Genomic DNA, 22,380 nt, shown 5'->3' with positions numbered 1-22,380 from the left:
GTTTTAAGAACGATTTCAGTGTTCACGACTCCAGGATGAAGGCTGTTTGTTGTCACCCCTACAGACATGAAATAGAAATAGTGATTAAATACTTCGGAAAATTCAGTATTACCTGAAACATTTCCTATGATTATATTCGAACACAAAAAGAAAAGAAGGATTACTGATGTTAAGAGTTATTACATGGCTTTAAGGTTAAAGTTTTCTTTTAAGAATACCTGTCTCTAAATCTGCAGACTTACCAGAAAAAGTAAATAAACCTATTTACAATTTCAGGTTAGATTAGGTTCCCATATTTATTGGCATTATCCATTAAAGAACCTAAATATAAATACAAAATCAAGTTAATTAGCTGAGTTGCCTTTCTTTATTTCATATAAAATCAAATATAGGCTAATGATAGAATATATGACTATAAATTTAGGGCCAAGAGACCTGGTAATAGGGGCGGGGAGGCCAATCAACGCCGAGGAACAACCGAAGGAAAGTCACGAAGTAGCTACGTGCACCAAAAGTTGAAAGAGGTTCGACTGAAAGAAGAAATGAAGAAAGGTGAAAGAGGGTGAAATAGAAGGCCATCAGGGAGGTGCATAGAGGCAACAGGGACACTTGAACTACTCTTTATCTATTCCTACAGTGCACCAAGGGAGGTGCACTGACTGCACTAACACCAGCCATCTAGCAGATATATAATGAAATAATATTGCCAATTAGTTCCAACGTCCTTACCTGTTCCTTTCATCCTCTCTGCCAGTTCTACAGTGAAGAGAATATTGGCTAATTTGGTTTGTCCGTAACTAGCAAAAATGCTGGGATAGGGTCTCTTTTCGTAATTCAGGTCATCAACCACCAAATTATTACAACAGTTATGACCTTGTGAGGAGACATTGACGACCCTGCTTGGGGCACTTTTCTTCAGAAGATCTGCAATGGTTATGCGGCATTATTGAAATGAAATTAAAAAGAATATTTGGAACTAAATTACATAAAAAGTGTATACCCTGAAACAATAGAGTTGTCTTGAATATACTTGCACATGCAATAAGATTTAAACACAGTAGTTTGTCTATGATGAATATTAAAAATATTCTTCTTCTTCTTCTTCTTCTTCTTCTTTGTCTACATCTTTTCCCACTTCTATGTGGGGTCGATGTTTCTGGTCAGCTTTCTCCATCTACCTCTGTCCCCCACCTCATTACCGGTTAACCCCGAAGGTCATCCTTGATACAGTCCACCCACCTTCGCCTTAGTCTCCCTCTCCTTCTCGCTCCCCGTACCTCCATTTCCATCACTCTCCTCCCAATATACTGTTCATCTCTTCTCATGACATGACCATACCACCTCGTCTACTTTCTTGGATATTATCTGAGAGTTTTCTAAATCCTGTGGTACCCCTAATTACCTCATTCCGTATCTTATCTCTTCTTGTCACCCCCACACATCCATCTCAACATTCTCATCTCCGCCACATCCATCTTCTTCTCTTCTGTCTTCTTTATGATGAATATTAAAAATCAATTACTTTTATAGACCTTCCATTCTTTTCATGAAGAAAATTCATATCAGTTGCATACATCCTAAATCCATCCTTAATAAACATCAATGGAAATTTTATCTTGTGCTTTTAATCCGAAAAAAAGCCCTTTAGTCATGAAAACATGCGTTGGTTATCAATTCTTGAAAATTAGAATTTAAAGCTTCAATTATGTGTTCTGAATCTTGAACTGTAAGGTTTAGAGTTGATAAATTTAATTCGTTTTTCATAATTAATGTAATGACAAGTAAAAAAAAAAAACAATACCACCAGTTTATCCAAAAAATCTACGACCGAAAATAAAGATTTCAAAATTCTTCTGTCAAGAGAGCATCTCTTCAACTATATGGTTCAAATTCAATACGGTCAGAATCCAATCTTCTCTTCAGACAAATTTGCCTTTTGGAAGAGCCATAGCCAGTGACCTAAAAGCATGTTGGTCAGAAGGAAGTGCCCGAAGTGATTTGTTGCCATTGTCATTTCCAGGCCATCAGTAGTTAGAGTTTTCACCGAGGGAGCTGCTATTCCTGCATTATTCACCTGTTTGTATATGAAAAGTAAACTATTAGGATAATAATAAAGTCCTATTCACTAACCATTATCATTATTATAACCATTATTATTATTCGTAAATTTTATATTTGCTTATGGGAAAATTCTAAACATGAAATTATATAACATATAAAGGGCACACAAAAAACTTATGTAGGTACAATGATATATATATATATATATATATATATATATATATATATATATATATATATATATATATATATATATATATTGTATATGTGTGTGTGTCTGTAATATACCTACATCTTGGAAAACCCTTATTACATTAATTTACAAACAGGGATACAAAAGACCTGAAAAAATTACTGCCCAATGAGTTTACTCTTCGTAATAAAGATATTTACTAAGATCATTTTTGACAGAACAGAAACAAGTCTAGACTTTCCTCAACAAAGAGAGTAGGGAGGTTTTACAAGCTGGTATTCAATAACTGACCATATCCATATAATTAACCAGCTAAATGAAAAACAAACTAAATAGGACAAACCACTATGCGTGGCATTTGTAGAGTATGAGAAAACTTTTGACTCTGCCAAAACTTCAGCAGTAATGAAAGCCTTTCAAAAGCAAAGAGTAAATTAATCTTATATTAAAACACTTGAAGATATTTATGCGGGTATTACAGAAATCCTAAAATTACATAAAGTTGTGAGAAAATTACGATTGAGAAGGGAGTTAAATAGGGAGATCCCATCCTTCCTCAATTATCTATATTGTGCCTAGTAAAAGTTTTTAGGAATTTAGTTTGGGAAATTTGGACATTAAAATGATTGGGGAATACCTTACCAAATTTAGATATCTAGATGACATAGTTCTATTTAGTGATTCGAGGGAGGAATTGCAAAAGATAACAGAGGGTTTAAAAAGAGAAAGCAGACATGTAGGACTGAAAATTAATATGAGTAAAACTAAGATAATGTTATGAGATTGAAAGTATAAGAAGGATAATCATGGGATCATGAGCTTTCGTAAACAAAATGAGAATATGAAAAGAAAAATGCCCCCTTCTCTAAAAAGAAAAGCATTTTATCAAATCTTCCCTCCCGTGTTAAATTATGCATTAGAAATTCTGCCTTCTCTCTTGTTTGATTAAAGTCTAGCTGTCTTTCTATTCAATCCAATATGGTTTCTGTAAATATTTTGTATATTACTGAGTAAACGTATTGGGTGATAATTCTTCAGGTCTTTTATGTTTCTCTTTTTGTGAATTAGTATAATAATAATATTTTCCAAGTTGTAGGTATATAACCCTCTTGCAGATATTTTGGGTAAAGTTCAGTCAGTTTTATTACTTTGAAGTTTTCTCTTTTTTCAACTTTTAATGCTTTCTTTAATTCTAATGTTACTTTTGGTACCGGCTCAGGTATTTCATTATTTCTATTAGCAAAGTTATTTCTTATATCACAGTTATATAGCATTATATAGAAATCCTCTTTAATTTCTATCACTCCACCTCCATTGTTGATAATATTTCCATTTTCATCTTTTAAAGCAAACGTCTGTTGGTGCCATATTCCAAGTATTCATCAATTTGATAAGTCTTCCTTTCTTTAGTGTTTCCGCAATTTTTATCCGATCGTATTTACAAACGTCTTGGGTTTTTAGTTTGTTTATTGTTTTGGATAGTTCTGTTAATTCTATTGGATTTTGCCTTCATTTCAAATCTTTTCTTTATCACATTTTTGGTCTGATAGTTTTCCTTGATATAGTTTAGGAACTTTCTACCGATCTCTAGTGCCGATTCCAAAACAAATCTTGTTAAACTGCTGTTTATTTCGTCTTTATTTTCTTCCATTTCATCATGAATCTGGGAGTACTTATTTTGTATTGATAAAATACAACTTATTTAACAATATTACATCTCTGACTAATAAAAAATTTTAACTTAGAATAAAATCAATTTTATCATTTTGGCTTCTCCATGTCCATTTATCACAAATAGTGTTCATGATTTTAAGTTTGTATCTTTCGATAAATCCTACAAGCATGTCTGTCATTTCTTGTGCCTATTCCAAATTTCCCTGCTACTGATTTTCCTCTCTTCTTTTGGCATACTTTAGCAATGAAAAGGCCAAAAGGAAACGTAAATAGAGCCTTATGTTTTTCCATGGATATCTCCAGATCTTCATAAAATGTATTTCTTTATTACATTGTATGGGATATTGTTGGTGCATATGTTTGAATGATTTTTAGCTTATACCTATTATTTAATCTGGTCATTAAGCATGTAATCATATCACTAGTACTATAAAATTCGTCTGCGTTACCTGCAAGATTTTTACTAATAAGAAAATCCACTCAATTTTCTTTGTACCTTTCATGTACTCTAAAGCGAAATATGGAGCTCTCTTTTAATTCTATATAAGATTCCTCAGTTCTTTTATTTCACTCAATCCTATTATATCTTAAATTATGTCTTTCAGTTCTTCTAGTAACAGAGCAAGATCTTCTCTAAACAGGGTCCTGACACTGTATGTTACAAGGTTCAGTTTCCAATGGTGGTCTGCTCTATTCCAGAGATTTTTAGCACATCCTGCAATGGGGCGTGACTGGCCGCCACCTTGGGCAGTTGTTTCACTGCCGCTGGTGACTAGGACACGAGATGGGGTGGTTTTATTCATGTCTGGGGTTTGGCCAGTTTTCATCCCCATGCTGGCCACTGCGAACTGGTGAAGGTGGGCGATGATAAAAGATAGATATGATATACAATATATCTACACACACATCCACAAACAATTGTGAGTCGAAGTACCACTATTTACATATATATATATATATATATATATATATATATATATATATATATATATATATACATATATATATATTTATATATATATATATATATATATATATATATATATATATATATATATATATATATATATATATATATAACCCAGGCACTGAGAGGGGCAAGCCAGCCTCAACTTGGTGCCGGTCCCAAGCCCGGGTAAATGGGGAGGGTTGGCGGCCGGAAAGGCATCCGGCCATGAAAAATTAGCCAAAACCTTCGATCAAAGGGATTAACCGATGATTATGTGTGGGACAGAGGTAGATGGAGAACACTGGCCAGAAACATCGACCCCACATAAAAGTGGGAAAAGATGCAGACAAAGTATATATATATATATATATATATATATATATATATATATATATATATATATATATATATATATATAGATAGAAAAACAGCTTGAATTGAATCAACCAAGAGAGCAGGTTGGCTTTAGAAGTGAATATTCAACAACTGACTATATCCATGTAACTAACCACTGACTATATCAATGTAACTAACCACTGACTATATCCATGTAACTAACCAACTAATGGAAAAGTCTACAGATTATGACAAACCACTATTTATGGTATTCATACATTATGAGAAAGCTTTTGATTCTATCAAAACTTTAGCAGAACTGAAAGCCCCTCAATGAAAAGGAATACATGAATCTTATGTTTGAACACTTAAAGATATCTTTACAGGAAGCTCATAGAAATAAATGGAATTTTTAGAGTAAAACTTATTTCTATACTTGCCTGATGTTCATATACATGACAGTGAGAAAATTCAGATTGAGAAAGGAGTTAAACAGTTAAACAGTTAAATTATTCACTGCATGCCTAGAAGTCTTTAGAAATTTAGGTTGGGAAAATTTAGGAATTATCATTATTGGGGAATACCCCAACATCTTGAGATTTGCAGATGACATAGTTGTGTTTAATGAATCATGGATGGAATTGTAAAAGATGATAGAAGATTTGAATGGAGATAGCAGAAATGTAGGACTAAAATTACTATGGGTAAAGCTAGGAGAATATTCAATGAAAATACAGAGGCAAAAAATAACGGTTATGGACGAACTTCAAGAGGTTTTTAATGAATATAAATTATGTACGTGGAACAGACAGTGTTTCCCCAGGACATGAGACCAAAATTAAAAGAAGGGTAAGCATGGTATGGAAAGCTTTTGGTAAACAAAATTATATTATGAAAAGTAAATTTCCAGTTTTTCTAAAAAGAAAAGTATTTAATCAGATGACCCTAGTTTTAACTTATGCATTATTATCTTACAGCCTTGCTAAAGCCTAGTTACAACTACGAGAGCTATGGAAAGAATTATGTTGGGAATAATATAAAAATACAGAAAGGGAGCAACAAGGATACAAGAGCAAAGTAAAGTATATTATATACTAATATCATGGATGAAAAAAAAAATGAACATATAATGAGAATGATAGGTAATAGAAGGAAATTAAGAATAACAGAATGAGTTCCTAGAGATTGCAAAAGAAGCAGGGGAAGGAAGAGAAGACAATGGATTGCCGAACTAAGAAAGTTTGCCGGAGTGGACTGGCATGGAAGACTAACAAACGTTTGCATTTGAAAGGATATGTTTGAGGCCTTTTTTCTGCAGCACTTCTTGGCTATTTAGTTATATGGACAACTAACTCAGAGAATCAGATGCAACATACCAGAATGTGAAGTTCCTTTTCAGTGTCGATAATTTGCTTGGCGAACTTCCTGACAGAGGCGAGGTCCGAGGTGTCAAGTTGCTTGACGAAGACTTGGCCATTTCCAGTCGTTCCAATGATGTCATCTTTCGAAAGACATTAATTTGAAAATTTAATTAAATTTCAATAGCTACATGAGAATAATGAAAACAAGAGCAATCATAGAGTTCAGACCTCCGCTAACGAATATTGCCAACATTTTACTGAAATCTACTATGAAAAACTTTTATTTTTTCATATGCTGATCATAGAGGAATCTACGGTAATATTCAATTAAAGTTTACGGACAGAGTATTCCCTTTTCATTTGGTGACTAAAGATGGCGAAAATGCAAATCCGAATCATCTCCAAAATTTAATGGGATTGTCCATGACCAAAGATCTATGAGTAGCTTTGACATAATCCTGTCTACAGACAGGCACACAGACAGATGAATACATAAACCGACTCGATTTCATAACCTCTTAGCGGAGGTAATTATGAAAAACATATAAAGATACTTAAGAATAACAATTTCTTGACTATTGAATTATTCTATTTGATTAAATTCAATTAATCTCCAGTTTTATTACCTCCACCAAAGAGGTTATAAAATCGAGTCGGTTTGTTTAATTATTACCTCCACCAACGAGGTTATGAAATCCACTCGGTTTATTTATTTATTTGTGTTTCTGTCTGTGGACAGGATTATGTCAAAGATGCTTTGCGAATTTGTACGAAATTTTCCCCACAGATATATCTTAGGTCATGGTCGACCCCGTTACGTTTTAGAGCTGATCCAGATCTCGATCTGGACTCTAGATCCGGACCTGGATTTTCCGGATCTCGATCTGGACTCTAGATCCAGATCTTGATTTTAGATCCAGATCAGGATTCTAGATCCAGATCCGGATTTGCCTTTTTCTCCATTTTAAAGATGTGAAAAGAAATTAATAGGTTTTGACGAAATTTCCACCACAGATAGAACTTAGGTCATGGACGATTCCGTTAACTTTAGGAGATGATCCGGTTCTGGATCCGGATTCAAGATCTGGATTTGCTTTTTTTCATAATTTTAAAGATTACATCAAAACAAATTGATGGGTATTGACTAAATCGTCACCACATATAGATCATGAGCCACTGACGACTCCAATAATTTTGGCGATGATCCGGATTCTGAATCGGGATCAGAAGTCTGGATCAGAGGCAAATTGAACGGCTTTCGTTTTGTGTATACGTCAGAGGTTGGAAATCTCTGATTGCTCTTGTTTATTTATTCATATGTTTGTCTGTGTTTATGTCTGTCTATGGACAGGATTACTTCAAAACTACTCATTGGATTTTGACATAATTTTCACCACAGATAGATCTTAGGTCACGGACGACCCCATTAAATTTAGGAGATGATCCGGATCTGGATCTAGATCCAAATTTGAATTTTTCACCATTTTAAAGATAACATCAAAAGAAACTGACGGATTTTGACGAAATTTCCACTCAAGATACATCTTAGGCCATGGACAACTCCATTAACCTTTAGCATGGACAACTCCATTAGCCTTTAGCATGGACAACTCCATTAACCTTTAGCGGAGGTCAGAAATCTTTGACTACTCATGTCTTTATTATCACAAAAGACTTATAAACAATTCATTGGCAAGTAGAAAAAATATGGGGAAAACTGATGAAACTGGCAACATATGAATTTTAAACTTTAAGAGAGGAATTGGTAACGAAACAATAACACTTTCAAATAATCCATGCCGACTGAAAATAGTAAGGGCATCCAGGGGCTAAAGAGCTTTGCTACTATGACCTTTTTACATTCAGGTCGTTAAACTTTGGTATCGTTTTGAACTGCCATTTTAATCAGAAATAAACTTTAGTTGAAGTCTCACGAAAGGTAAGACCTGGCCGCTCTGGGTATGACTTCCTCAGTCAATCACTAGCTTTTTCATTTAAAAGAGTAGTGTTTCTCAAAATACATGACTAAAGTATACCTCTTTTTACTGAAACACCTATCTAAGCTTGTTTTAGGGACCTAGAACCACTGTAATCTATTTTAGTTTTAAATTTGATATGTCTTTAAAAACAGAGTTTGCTACAAACCGGCTACTTTTTGTGCCTTTTGCACATTTCTGCATGCAAGAATGACACGTGCCCCTCGGCGAGCAAGGTCTCTGGCAGTTTCTTTGCCTATACCTGAAAGATAATGGAGTCTTATATCACTTTTCATTATACTAAGTTATCATAAGTAGATATCTATGACAAAGGGGTAAAATCTAATAAAGAATCAAGCCTTAATATCATGAAAAAGTCATAATAATGTCTGAAAATCATGGATTAGCTAGGTATCTTGGACACAGTAATAACTTAAACGATTTTTCAGGTGTACTGGTTATTAACAAATTGAGACAGATTACGACACGATATTGAGGTGTCCATTAATATGATTCTAAAGAAAAAATTGGAAGCTAAATGGAACTACGGTTACCTAAGAACACAATTACCAGCTGGAATCAAAAAGACAAAAATGTCCTCAGATTTTCAGTTTGGGGATAAAAATTGAGCAATTCCAATGAGCTTTGAGATGAAAGAAGTGAGGAATTAATCAACATGAAATCAATACAGTCGAAGGTCACACACCTGCGGAGGAGCCAGTTACTATGGCTGTTTTGCCATCCAACGACTTCTTCGATGTGCAGACCCCAGACTGTCTTCTGTATATGACCCGAACAGCCACAATAACGCAAATGATTCCAGTGATCCAGAGCCACATTGTCAAATGATTACCTGCAAGAGATGATCACATGATCTATAAAAGCAATCAGTAAAGAATTTCCTAAACGATTACATACAACTTGTAACTAGTAGGGTGATTCCAAGTTTTGAACTGAAAATGTCAAACTTATAAACGTCTTTTATTAAAGAAGAATTGTTGATATTTATCACCTTAAAAATGTTAATTAACCCTGGATAGAAACGCTCCTCGGACACCCCTTTAAGGGTATACTCGGACGCGAACGACCCCGACGCCAAAAAAAATTCTTGAAAAATCAGTTTTTGCAGTAACCTCCTTTTTTCTTTTGCCAAAAAAAAACTTCAATGAATGCTTAAAACAACTGTAAAGATAAATACTACTCATCTGCAGAAAAACTATTTATTATAAATATTTTAAAAAATTAAGTAGAAAAAAAAAAGACCTGACATAAAAATTCATAAAAAAAAGTTTATACATATATACACAAATCCTTTTAGGAATTGATTCTTGAATGTTTAGGACACATCTTGATGTATTTTGGATGAAGTCAGACCCATGGAGGTGAAGATCTGAAATGAGAAAAAAAGGGTAACTTTTTTTGGCCAAAAATATTTGTCCAAATTTCATGAATTTTTTTGGGTACCTAAATGAAATAGGAAGTGGCTAATTTTTTTAGGGAATAAACATATGTTATCCTAAAATAGAAATATGTAAAAAAAATCTTCATTATTTTGTAAATTACATTTATATCAGGGGCCATATCTAAAGGTAATTTTTTGAGTACTTAGAAATTTCGTAAAAAAATACATATATTTAATATATAATATGATATTTATGCAGGTAAAAATATACCAAAATATCAAAAATTCTATAGGGAATAAGAATATATATAGATAGGGCAACTTACGCTTCGGATATGTCCACAAAATGGCCGCCAACCACACTGACTCAGACTCCCTAATCTGCCACTTGAAATGTAGGAAGGGTATGTCAATTTCAAGGTGTTATTTACTAATCTGATTATTCTTGGATATGCATAAAAATTGTATGGTGGGTTGCTGGATAATTGTCGATTATTTTACGACTATAAAATTGAAATTCTGACCCAAAAAAATTTTTTTGAAGGGAAATAAAATCGAAAAAAAAAAAATGTAAAATATGATATTTTAGCTAAAAAAATTTGATGATATTCAATCAAAAAAGAAGTAAACAAAATTTTCCGACAAATAAACATCTAGAGGAATCATTACTCTGTGATAGTTCCTTAGTACGTAGTAATTTTGAAAGAATTGGGAAAAAACGAAAAAATGGCAATCACCGGAAAATCGAACACATACCTATATATACGCCATATCTGGCTAAAAAAAAGATAGGCATGGGTAGCCAGATCATCTAGAAACACTTTCCAACACTATAAAAATATAAGTTTTGCGACACTACTTGCCAATTCCTTACGGTAACATGACTAAGCAAAAAAATGCAAAACAAATAAAAAGGGGCACTCGCGGAAAAATGGCTAACATTCTAATATACGGCATTTCAGAAAAAAAAAATTCAGCCACGTACTAGGCAAACCATCAAGGCACATTTTCCGACAAATAAACATCTAAATGAATCATTACTCTGTGATAGTTCCTTAGTACGTAGTAATTTTGAAAGAAATGGGAAAAAACGAAAAAATGGCAATCACAGGAAAATCGAACACATACCTATATATACGCCATATCTGGCTAAAAAAAAAAAAAGATAGGCATGGGTAGCCAGATCATCTAGAAACACTTTCCAACACTATAAAATTATAAGTTTTGCGACACTACTTGCCAATTCCTTACGGTAACATGACTAAGCAAAAAAATGCAAAACAAATAAAAAGGGGCACTCGTGGAAAAATGGCCATTCTAATATACGACATTTCAGAAAAAAAAAATTTCAGCCACGTGCTAGGAAAACCATCAAGGCACATTTTCCGACAAATAAACATATAAATGAATCATTACTCTGTGATAGTTCCTTAGTACGTAGTAATTTTGAAAGAAATGGGAAAAAACGAAAAAATGGCAATCACAGGAAAATCGAACACATACTTATATATACGCCATATCTGGCTAAAAAAAAAATAGGCATGGGTAGCCAGATCATCTAGAAACACTTTCCAACACTATAAAAATATAAGTTTTGCGACACTACTTTCCAATTCCTTACGGTAACATGACTAAGCAAAAAAATGCAAAACAAATAAAAAGGGGCACTCGCGGAAAAATGCCCAACATTCTAATATACGGCATCTCAGATAAAAAAAAAGACATGCACGTGTTAGCCCAACCATCAAGGCACACTTTTTAACACATAAACATGAAAAAGAAAATCAATAATATACGGCAATTCCTTACTACGTAGTAAATTTTTACAAATATTGAAAAAAAAACAGAAATTGGCAACCGCAGTTAAATACCCAATATACCAATAACTACGTCGTATCTGACAAAAACAAAATCACGCATGGGTAGCCAGATCATCTAGACACACTTTCCAACACTAAAAAAGCAAAAGTTTTACGACACTATTTGGCAATATCTTACGGAAAAATGACTTGGCAAAAAAATGAAAAAAAATGAAAAAGGGGCACTCGCGGTAAAATGCCCGACATTCTAATATACGGCATCTCAGATAAAAAAAAAGACATGCACGTGTTAGCCCAACCATCAAGGCACACTTTCTAACACATAAACATGAAAAAAATGAATAATATACGGCAATTCCTTACTACGTAGTAATTTTTACAAATATTGAAAAAAAAAACAGAAATTGGTAACCGCAGTTAAATACCCAATATACCAATAACTACGTCGTATCTGACAAAAACAAAGTCACGCATGGGTAGCCAGATCATCTAGACACTTTCCAACACTAAAAAAGCAAAAGTTTTGCGACACTATTTGGCAATATCTTACGGAAAAATTACTTGGCAAAAAAATGAAAAAAAAAGAAAAAGGGGCACTCGCGGTAAAATGCCCGACATTCTAATATACGGCATCTCAGATAAAAAAAAAGACATGCACGTGTTAGCCCAACCATCAAGGCACACTTTCTAACACATAAACATGAAAAAAAATGAATAATATACGGCAATTCCTTACTACGTAGTAATTTTTACAAATATTGAAAAAAAACAGAAATTGGTAACCGCAGTGAAATACCCAATATACCAATAACTACGTCGTATCTGACAAAAACAAAGTCACGCATGGGTAGCCAGATCATCTAGACACACTTTCCAACACTAAACAAGCAAAAGTTTTACGACACTATTTGGCAATATCTTACGGAAAAATGACTTGGCAAAAAAATGAAAAAAAATGAAAAAGGGGCACTCGCGGTAAAATGGTCCTCGTGGTGATGAACGACATTTTAATTAAAAAAAAAAATCATGCACATGGTAGTCAAACAATTCACCAAGACTTTCCACAACTGATAACCTATACAAGTTGCACCATTCTACGACAATTTCATAATACGTAATAACTTTGATAATTATGCAAATTACCTTAGAAGGGTAAACTCGGTCGCGCTCGACCCCGACGCGTCTCAGAAATCGGGGAAGGAGTACAGCTACAGCAATGCACATCTGGACACTACTAGAGCGTGTAGGGGAGACACCTCCTGCAGGTCGATCACCCACAAATTCAGTCACGGGGGTGAGTCACGTGAGAAAAACCTGGTTTTTTTTGACGCTCGGGGTCGCGAACGACCCATCGTACCTATCCAGGGTTAAAATACCTCAACAATATCCAACAGATTTAGTATAGATTTAAGAACAAAGCTCTCAGTAGAATATTGGGAGTTAAATGACACAGGACACAATTAGAAATGAAACTATAAGAGATAACTCGAGTGCTATATGTGGATGAGATCATGTTGAGGGGTAGATGGAGATGATTAGGGCATGTTCTTTGCACTCAACACGAGAGATTAGTTCACCACTCTTTCAACTGGGCTCCACAAGGCACTTAGAAGAGTTGGAAGCTCCAAGCCTACATAGCTAAGGATTATGAAACGTGAAGTAGGAGATGATGAATGGAGAAGTATTGATTTAACCCTGGATAGGTACGATGGGTCGTTTGCGACCCCGAGCGTAAAAAAAAACAGGTTTTTTTCACGTGACTCACCCCCGTGACTGAATTTGTGGGTGATCGACCTGCAGGAGGTGTCTCCCCTACACGCTCTAGTAGTGTCCAGATGTGCATTGCTGTAGCTGTACTCCTTCCCCGATTTCTGAGACACGTCGGGGTCGAGCGCGACCGAGTTTACCCTTCTAAGGTAGTTTGCATAATTATCAAAGTTATTACGTATTATGAAATTGTCGTAGAATGGTGCAACTTGTATAGGTTATCAGTTGTGGAAAGTCTTGGTGGATTGTTTGGCTACCATGTGCATGATTTTTTTTTTAGTTAAAATGTCGTTCATCACCACGAGGACCATTTTACCGCGAGTGCCCCTTTTTCATTTTTTTTTTATTTTTTTGCCAAGTCATTTTTCCGTAAGATATTGCCAAATAGTGTCGTAAAACTTTTGCTTTTTTAGTGTTGGAAAGTGTGTCTAGATGATCTGGCTACCCATGCGTGATTTTGTTTTTGTCAGATACGACGTAGTTATTGGTATATTGGGTATTTAACTGCGGTTGCCAATTTCTGTTTTTTTTTCAATATTTGTAAAAATTTACTACGTAGTAAGGAATTGCCGTATATTATTGATTTTTTTTTCATGTTTATGTGTTAGAAAGTGTGCCTTGATGGTTGGGCTAACACGTGCATGTCTTTTTTTTTATCTGAGATGCCGTATATTAGAATGTTGGGCGTTTTTCCGCGAGTGGCCCTTTTTATTTGTTTTGCATTTTTTTGCTTAGTCATGTTACCGTAAGGAATTGGCAAGTAGTGTCGCAAAACTTATATTTTTATAGTGTTGGAAAGTGTTTCTAGATGATCTGGCTACCCATGCCTATTTTTTTTTTTAGCCAGATATGGCGTATATATAAGTATGTGTTCGATTTTCCTGTGATTGCCATTTTTTCGTTTTTTCCCATTTCTTTCAAAATTACTACGTACTAAGGAACTATCACAGAGTAATGATTCATTTATATGTTTATTTGTCGGAAAATGTGCCTTGATGGTTTGCCTAGCACGTGGCTGAAATTTTTTTTTCTGAAATGCCGTATATTAGAATGGCCATTTTTCCACGAGTGCCCCTTTTTATTTGTTTTGTATTTTTTTGCTTAGTCATGTTACCGTAAGGAATTGGCAAGTAGTGTCGCAAAACTTATAATTTTATAGTGTTGGAAAGTGTTTCTAGATGATCTGGCTACCCATGCCTATCTTTTTTTTTTAGCCAGATATGGCGTATATATAAGTATGTGTTCGATTTTCCTGTGATTGCCATTTTTTCGTTTTTTCCCATTTCTTTCAAAATTACTACGTACTAAGGAACTATCACAGAGTAATGATTCATTTAGATGTTTATTTGTCGGAAAATGTGCCTTGATGGTTTGCCTATCACGTGGCTGAATTTTTTTTTTCTGAAATGCCGTATATTAGAATGTTAGCCATTTTTCTGCGAGTGCCCCTTTTTATTTGTTTTGCATATTTTTGCTTAGTCATGTTACCGTAAGGAATTGGCAAGTAGTGTCGCAAAACTTATATTTTATAGTGTTGGAAAGTGTTTCTAGATGATCTGGCTACCCATGCCTATCTTTTTTTTAGCCAGATATGGCGTATATATAAGTATGTGTTCGATTTTCCGGTGATTGCCATTTTTTCGTTTTTTCCCAATTCTTTCAAAATTACTACGTACTAAGGAACTATCACAGAGTAATGATTCCTCTAGATGTTTATTTGTCGGAAAATTTTGTTTACTTCTTTTTTGATTGAATATCATCAAATTTTTTTAGCTAAAATATTATATTGTTTTACATTTTTTTTTTTCGATTTTATTTCCCTTCAAAAAAATTTTTTTGGGTCAGAATTTTAATTTTATAGTCGTAAAATAATCGACAATTATCCAGCAACCCACCATACAATTTTTATGCATATCCAATAATAATTATATTAGTAAATAACACCTTGAAATTGACATACCCTTCCTACATTTCAAGTGGCAGATTAGGGAGTCTGAGTCAGTGTGGTTGGCGGCCATTTTGTGGACATATCCGAAGCGTAAGCTGCCCTATCTATATATATTCTTGTTCCCTATAGAATTTGTGATATTTTGGTATATTTTTACCTGCATATATATCATATTATATATTAAATATATGTATTTTTTTACGAAATTTCTAAGTACTCAAAAAATTACCTCTAGATATGGCCCCTGATATAAATGTAATTTACAAAATAATGAAGATTTTTTTACATATTTCTATTTTAGGATAACATATGTTTATTCCCTAAAAAAATTAGCCACTTCCTATTTCATTTGGGTACCCAAAAAAATTCATGAAATTTGGACAAATTTTTTTGGCCAAAAAAAGTTACCCTTTTTTTCTCATTTCAGATCTTCACCTCCATGGGTCTGACTTCATCCAAAATACATCAAGATGTGTCCTAAACATTCAAGAATCAATTCCTAAAAGGATTTGTGTATATATGTATAAACTTTTTTTATGAATTTTTATGTCAGGTCTTTTTTTTTTCTACTTAATTTTTTAAAATATTTATAATAAATAGTTTTTCTGCAGATAAGTAGTATTTATCTTTACAGTTGTTTTAAGCATTCATTGAAGTTTTTTTTGGCAAAAGAAAAAAGGAGGTTACTGCAAAAACTGATTTTTCAAGAATTTTTTTTGGCGTCGGGGTCGTTCGCGTCCGAGTATACCCTTAAAGGGGTGTCCGAGGAGCGTACCTATCCAGGGTTAAAAGCTCAAGATAGAGACGACTGGCGAAATCTAACCGAGGCCCTTTGTGTAAATAAGTTTGGGGGGGGGGGAGTTTGATGATGTATCAATAAAAGAATAAAAGGATACGATAAAAAAAAAATCTCAGAAATTCAAAGTTGGAATAATACACGGTTAATAGACAATTAATGATAATACTGAGCAATAAGTGTGTTAGATAATTACATACAGAAATTTTACACCAAATGTCTATTTGATTGTCTCTGACTTATCTTGAATAATATTATAGGTCAGGCACGTGGTCAGCAGCCTATTGAATGAAACCCAACATAACTAAATTTACAAATCAATGAACTCACGAATTTACAACCAGTTTCACACGCATAGACGTGTGAATGTTTAAAGCCAGACACCAATTTAAAATAAAATATATCTAACCTAACGGGGATAAGGGGCCACTTTTAACTGTTTTTATTATTATTATTACTTGCCAAGCTCCAACCCTAGTTGGAAAAGCAGGATGCTATAAGCCCAAGGGCTCCAACACGGAAAATAGCCCAGTGAGGAAAGGAAATAACAGAAGTAATTACCAATTAAAATAGAATATTTAAGAAACAGTATCAACATTAAAATACATATTTTATATATAAAGTATAAAAACTTTAACAAAATTAGAGAAAGGAAAATAAGATAGAATAGTGTGCTCAAGTGTACCCTCAAACAAGAGAATTCTAATCTAAGACAGTGGAAGGCCAGGGTACAGAGGCTATGGCACTACCTAAGACTAGAGAACAATGGTTTGATTTTGGAGTGTCCTCCTAGAAGAGCTACTTACCATAGCTAAAGAATCTCTTCTACCCTTACCAAGAGGAAATTAGCCCCTTAACAATTACAATACAGTATTTAACCTCTTGAGAAAAAAATTGTTTGGTAATCTCATTGTTGTCAGGTGTATGAGGACAGAGGAGAATATTTAAAGAATAGGCCAGACTATTCAGTGTATGTGTAGGCAAAGGGAAAATGAACCATAACCAGAGAGAGGGATCCAATGTAGTACCGTCTGGCCAGTCAAAAGGACCCAATAAGTCACGCAATTAGTCTCTGTAATGCCCGCGTATTTTGTAATGACTGCATCTTGAGGTCAAAGATACACTTCCTGGGCTAGACCCATAAACCCCAATTCACTGCAAAACCAGAGTAGGAGGATCCGGGATAACTGCTCCATCCTCTGCTTAATAGCCGGAAACCGTCTCTGCAACACCAGGATAATGGAAATGAAACTTCTCTGTCTTCTTCTGGACAATTATGTACCACTTTTTGGAAGATGTTCACGTGGGGCGAGCAAGGATTCGGGGCCAACAGGCAAAAACCTCACACCTGCCGACTGAGACCTCTTGAAAACAAATGGTGCTTCTTTTGTGGCGAATTATCTGATCTTACCCAGGGCAGCAGAAAATCGGTAACTGTAGTTCATAGGCATACGTGTCTCGAGATGCCATGTTAAGATTATAACAAGGGATTTAATCTGTTTGTAGAAAGTGAGTTTTATGCAAGGTGTCCACTGCATTTAGAATGCAGATAGTAATCTTGCAGCTCCAAGGGAACATACATAAGAAAAAACCTAGCTTTCTGATATATGCAATAGTTGAGTATTTAAAAGAAAATCTGCAAATGCAGTGTGTAGTGGACTGTACTGCACATGTTTCATACACTCTCATACACTGTAACATTACTGCTTTTTTATTACCTCATTCTCTCCTCCCTCACTGATAATAGAAACTTGTTTAAGCTAGTTAACACACGTTTTATACTGTTTGAAATTTGTGTCATTCTTGCTCTCAACTATCTGTATAAAGCTCGCTTGCATTCACTTTGCCTCTCCGTTAGCACCTAACAACCACATCGCACATAGGTGACTGCCGGAGGACTAGCTCTCTCTCGTCTCCCCATCACTACTGTGGCCTACTTTTTGATGAAGCTGACCACTGACCCTGACACTTCTATCCACGCCACATCCATGAAACTACCACCCTTCACTAGTAGAGCGACATTTGCCTAGTTTCAGTGCGCCGAGGTTCAGTTTCGAATGAAGGGTGTGACATGCTAAAGCATCAAAGCAGATTACGAGTATGTTGTCGCTGCGATCGCCAAGGACACTTGCCCAGAAATCTTCGATTGGCTTTGTGACCAAGCAGACGCCCCAATAGTGTACGACGACCTCAAAACACATCTCCTGGAGCAGTATTCACCATCTCCAGCCAACCGCATAGCCAAGCCTTTTCAGCTCTCTCAACAATCGTTGCGGGACCAAAAGGCTTCACTCTCCCTCAAAGAAATGTTCAATATCGCTTTCCTGCATCCTGCCACTGATGGCTCCCCTCTAGATGTGAACCTCCTTTGTTTTTGAGGTATGCAAGTCACATACAAACAAACATAAATAAACAGGGCTAAAGACACCACTATATTATGTTGTATATCATAAGATAGGCAATTGAATTGTGCATATTTTGGAACTAGTTTCATGGAAATCAGATAAAAATTGGCCATGATATTGCAAAAAGACGTTTTTGACCTTTTGGTGATCTTAGCTTTGAATTTTGACGTAATCCTTCCTAAAATATAATAAAATTGTCCTTGGATCATGGCCAATCATCCCCCCAAATTTCGTGAGATTCAGTCAAATAGTTTTTGAGTTTTGTGATTCGTTTTTTACCATTTCGGGACCTTGGGCTTGACTTTTGACCCAATCACAAGATCTAATCAAATTGTCCTTGGATCATGGCCAAACATCCCACCCATTTTCATGACATTTGGTTAAATACTTTTTTGAATTATGCTAATCATAAACACACAGACAGACAAACTTACGCCTATCATAACATAGACTTCGCAACGAAGTTGGCCAAGGTAAAAACGTCTTGTGTAGCTGCCCTCTATGGTGCACTTGTTCGAACAGGGATCTAAGTACAGCAAACGACAATGGTAGAACAATGGCGCGATAAGATATGATAAGGAAGATGACGTTTATGTATATAGTATGCAAGGCCAATACAAAGAGGTGGGACGGACAGAACTGACATCTTCCCTCCTCTCTCTCTGACTGTGACGTCACGCCGGCCTCAACTGTTGATTCTCTGGTGAGTTGTGGCCTTGTATATTAAGCCATTAATTCTATTTTCCTTTGTGCAATTCTTGCTCTATACTATTCAATCTGATACTTCCGTTATCAGGAAATTTCGAGAATGCCCAAATAATTTTGCTGATAAAATGATATTACTATGGACTTCGTGCAGCAGTGTGAATTGATTAGCGAGTATTGAAGGAGATACGGTTGTGGTTGTAACTTTTATTAATGATAAGAATTTCTATACACCTTAATGCAAACAGAAATAATCTTCATTTTTTTTTTTTTTTTTTTTTTTACTATTCCTTGATTGAAGGTCTTAGAATGTATGAAGTATTTACTTAAATCTAAATACTTAACTTTATTGTTTTTCTTGCATCTCCCCGATCATTTTCAATTTTTGTTTTTCTCTTCTTCGTTTTAATAGCATTATTTTAAGCGCCTTAGTCAAAATATATACAGAGATCTTCACAAAGAATTCAATAACCTCGTCAGGGACCTTTACTCCTGATCATTGTAATTCACAAACAAGAGTTTTTCTGCATGATTTCCCTTGGTAATTTCTGTGTTGACAGGTGTATGAGGACAGAGGAGGCTATGTAAAGAATAGGCCAGACTATTCGGTGAATGTGTAGGCATAGGGAATATGAGCTGTAGTACTGTTTGGACAATCAAAGTACCCAATAACTCTCTAGCAGTAGTATCTCAATGGGTGGTTGGTGCCCCGGTTAACCTGCTACCTAAACTAATACATAACCATTCAAATAAAGGCACAAATATACGAGTGGATATAACCTAATCTAATATCTTTATTACAAACAGTGCCAAAATCAAATACATTTTCTTTATAAATCTCTATAATCTTGAGAGAGAGAGAGAGAGAGAGAGAGAGAGAGAGAGAGAGAGAGAGAGAGAGAGAGAGAGAGAGAGTTACGAAACCAAGTTGCTTGGTTATAAAAATGGACTTGAAGAGAAAACACCAAAAACAGTATGTAGGTAAGCAAATGAATGAGTAAAGAATTAACCCACATCGAAAGCTTAAGGCCCAAATCACCTCTAAACACAGAAATATTAATTAAAAAGATTATTTTACTCAGTAACTAGATATTTTCAGGGTACAAATATATTACCATTGCCATCACTATACGATCATAACTCACTATGTATGCTTCTTGTCCGTCCATCAATGTACGTACAGTATGTCCGTCGTCATATGTAAATTGCGGTCTTAATTTTTTTTATTCATTTAGTTTTTTTTTTCAAAAATCTCAATCAGATAAAGATATAAATCGATAAATAGAGGAATAGCCGTGACGTCACCCGGAATTTCGTGTTTTATTAAGTTGAATTCTCTCTAGCAATATCATTTATCACTTTATACAAACAAGCTTAATTACACAAGAAATGCAAAACTTATATACGTTAAGATCTGTAATTTCAAAATGGTTAAAATATTTTCGAATTTAAGCAAATATTTGAGGCGGAAAAAAGCCAGTTTTGAATAAAAGCGCTTCAGTGTTTTCAGTAAAATGCGAGAACTTTTTATTACACAATATTTGGTTTATTGACGTTATGATTGTTATCATTTTTGCACGTGACATTCTAAACAGTTATATATCGATAATAGATTTAATTTGTGCTTGTTTATTGTAATGAACAGAACTTACGTTCAAGTGTTTACGTTCAAGTGTTTATATCGTCAGCGAGTCTCTCTCTCTCTCTCTCTCCCTCTCTCTCTCTTTTCCTTGCCTTTATCGGCTTATACAGCCTCACTGCTGGGGTGTTATCACAATGTCAAATAACTGAAAGAAGGGTTTTATTTTACCAGCAATAGTTGCTTTGCCTAATCTACTGTTGTTGTGTCTCACAGCCTTGAGAATGAAGGGTGATAGATGCCAGATATCACTAGATTTTCAGGCATTGTAATGATACAAAAAATACTGAAAAACCAAGCGGAAATAAACAGTATTTCCAAAGGCATAAGGCTTATAATTGGTTACCAGAGGGTGTATCGAAATTATATTGTATGTAAAAGTAAAACAAGGTTTGGAATACTAAATGAGATACTGGATATTAGAAAACACATCATGCATGTATCATCTGCGAATAATGACATAACACGCCATGCAATGGATTAAATGCATGCAAATTAAAGGTTTCTTCGTTGATTCAGCGGGTAAGCCGGTTAGTGGGTAAAGTGGAAGGCGCGGGTGCTTCGTGAAGTCAAAGATAATTACGCCTCCACCGTCAAGTTGAACAGACCCAATCTATGTTGCCCAAACCGCGGTTGAGATACTATACCTAGACCGTGGCCCAAACTAACCTTGATTCCTGGTGACACGAATGAAACTTTGCTCCAAGTGTTGTTATTCCTAATGCTTTTACTCACAGTAAACACATAAAGCTGTGGATTCTTGCTTGTCACTCACCACAATGCTCTGAGTAACTGGGTAGACCCCGACTGTCAGGGAACTGATTAGGTTAGTGATGTACGATAACAGAGATTGGTGTTCAAAGTCACCGAAGTTGAAACAATATGTTCTATTTTCGTCTCACATTTTTTTCTTCACAAATGACAGTTTTCAAAAGAATGGATGAATTCCACCTTTATTCAAGAAACGTTTGAATTAAAAGTGTTACGCCACAGGAAACTAACGAAAAGACAACATCTTTATATAAACAATTGTCACCATTGCTTTGTAGCCTGTAACTCACTCTGTATAAAAACACTCAAGTTCATAATTATGTATAAGACCAATCTCTATAATATTTGAGTCTTATTTTATAAAAAAGAACATTTTACATAACTACAGTATATGATCAACACAATATAAGTTATAATGCTTTCATTACGGTAACTTTCACTCATAATCATTACATAATCAATTGAGGTCTAAAGAAGTACAGTACATACACGCTAAGAAAATATATATATATATATATATATATATATATATGTATATATATATATATATATATATATATATATATATATATATATA

General features: G+C 34.7%; 1 protein-coding gene across 5 annotated transcripts in view; it reads right to left on the bottom strand.

Annotated features, from left to right (window-relative positions):
• The window catches only part of LOC137642541 (retinol dehydrogenase 11-like), a 24,330-nt gene extending 2,434 nt beyond the window's left edge, over nt 1-21,896 (bottom strand). Inside the window, exons 1-7 of one of the 5 annotated variants that reach the window (XM_068375185.1) lie at nt 21,808-21,896; nt 9,257-9,403; nt 8,720-8,812; nt 6,590-6,714; nt 1,960-2,074; nt 730-924; nt 1-58 (exon numbers count right to left, since the gene is read on the bottom strand). The exon at nt 1-58 is cut by the window's left edge and continues 55 nt beyond it. In XM_068375185.1, coding sequence (XP_068231286.1) covers nt 1-58; nt 730-924; nt 1,960-2,074; nt 6,590-6,714; nt 8,720-8,812; nt 9,257-9,389 — 719 coding nt within the window. In that variant the 5' untranslated portion in view covers nt 9,390-9,403; nt 21,808-21,896. Of the gene's footprint in view, nt 59-729; nt 925-1,959; nt 2,075-6,589; nt 6,715-8,719; nt 8,813-9,256; nt 9,404-18,503; nt 18,538-19,122; nt 19,238-21,045; nt 21,146-21,701 lie in introns of those variants that run through there. The other 4 variants (XM_068375183.1, XM_068375186.1, XM_068375184.1 and 1 more) reach the window with 4 other exon arrangements.
• Between the last annotated feature and the right edge of the window lie 484 nt (nt 21,897-22,380).

Source organism: Palaemon carinicauda, chromosome 6, assembly GCF_036898095.1.
Source record: "Palaemon carinicauda isolate YSFRI2023 chromosome 6, ASM3689809v2, whole genome shotgun sequence".
Taxonomy (NCBI): domain Eukaryota; kingdom Metazoa; phylum Arthropoda; class Malacostraca; order Decapoda; family Palaemonidae; genus Palaemon; species Palaemon carinicauda.
This window is presented reverse-complemented; position numbering and strand designations above follow the sequence as displayed.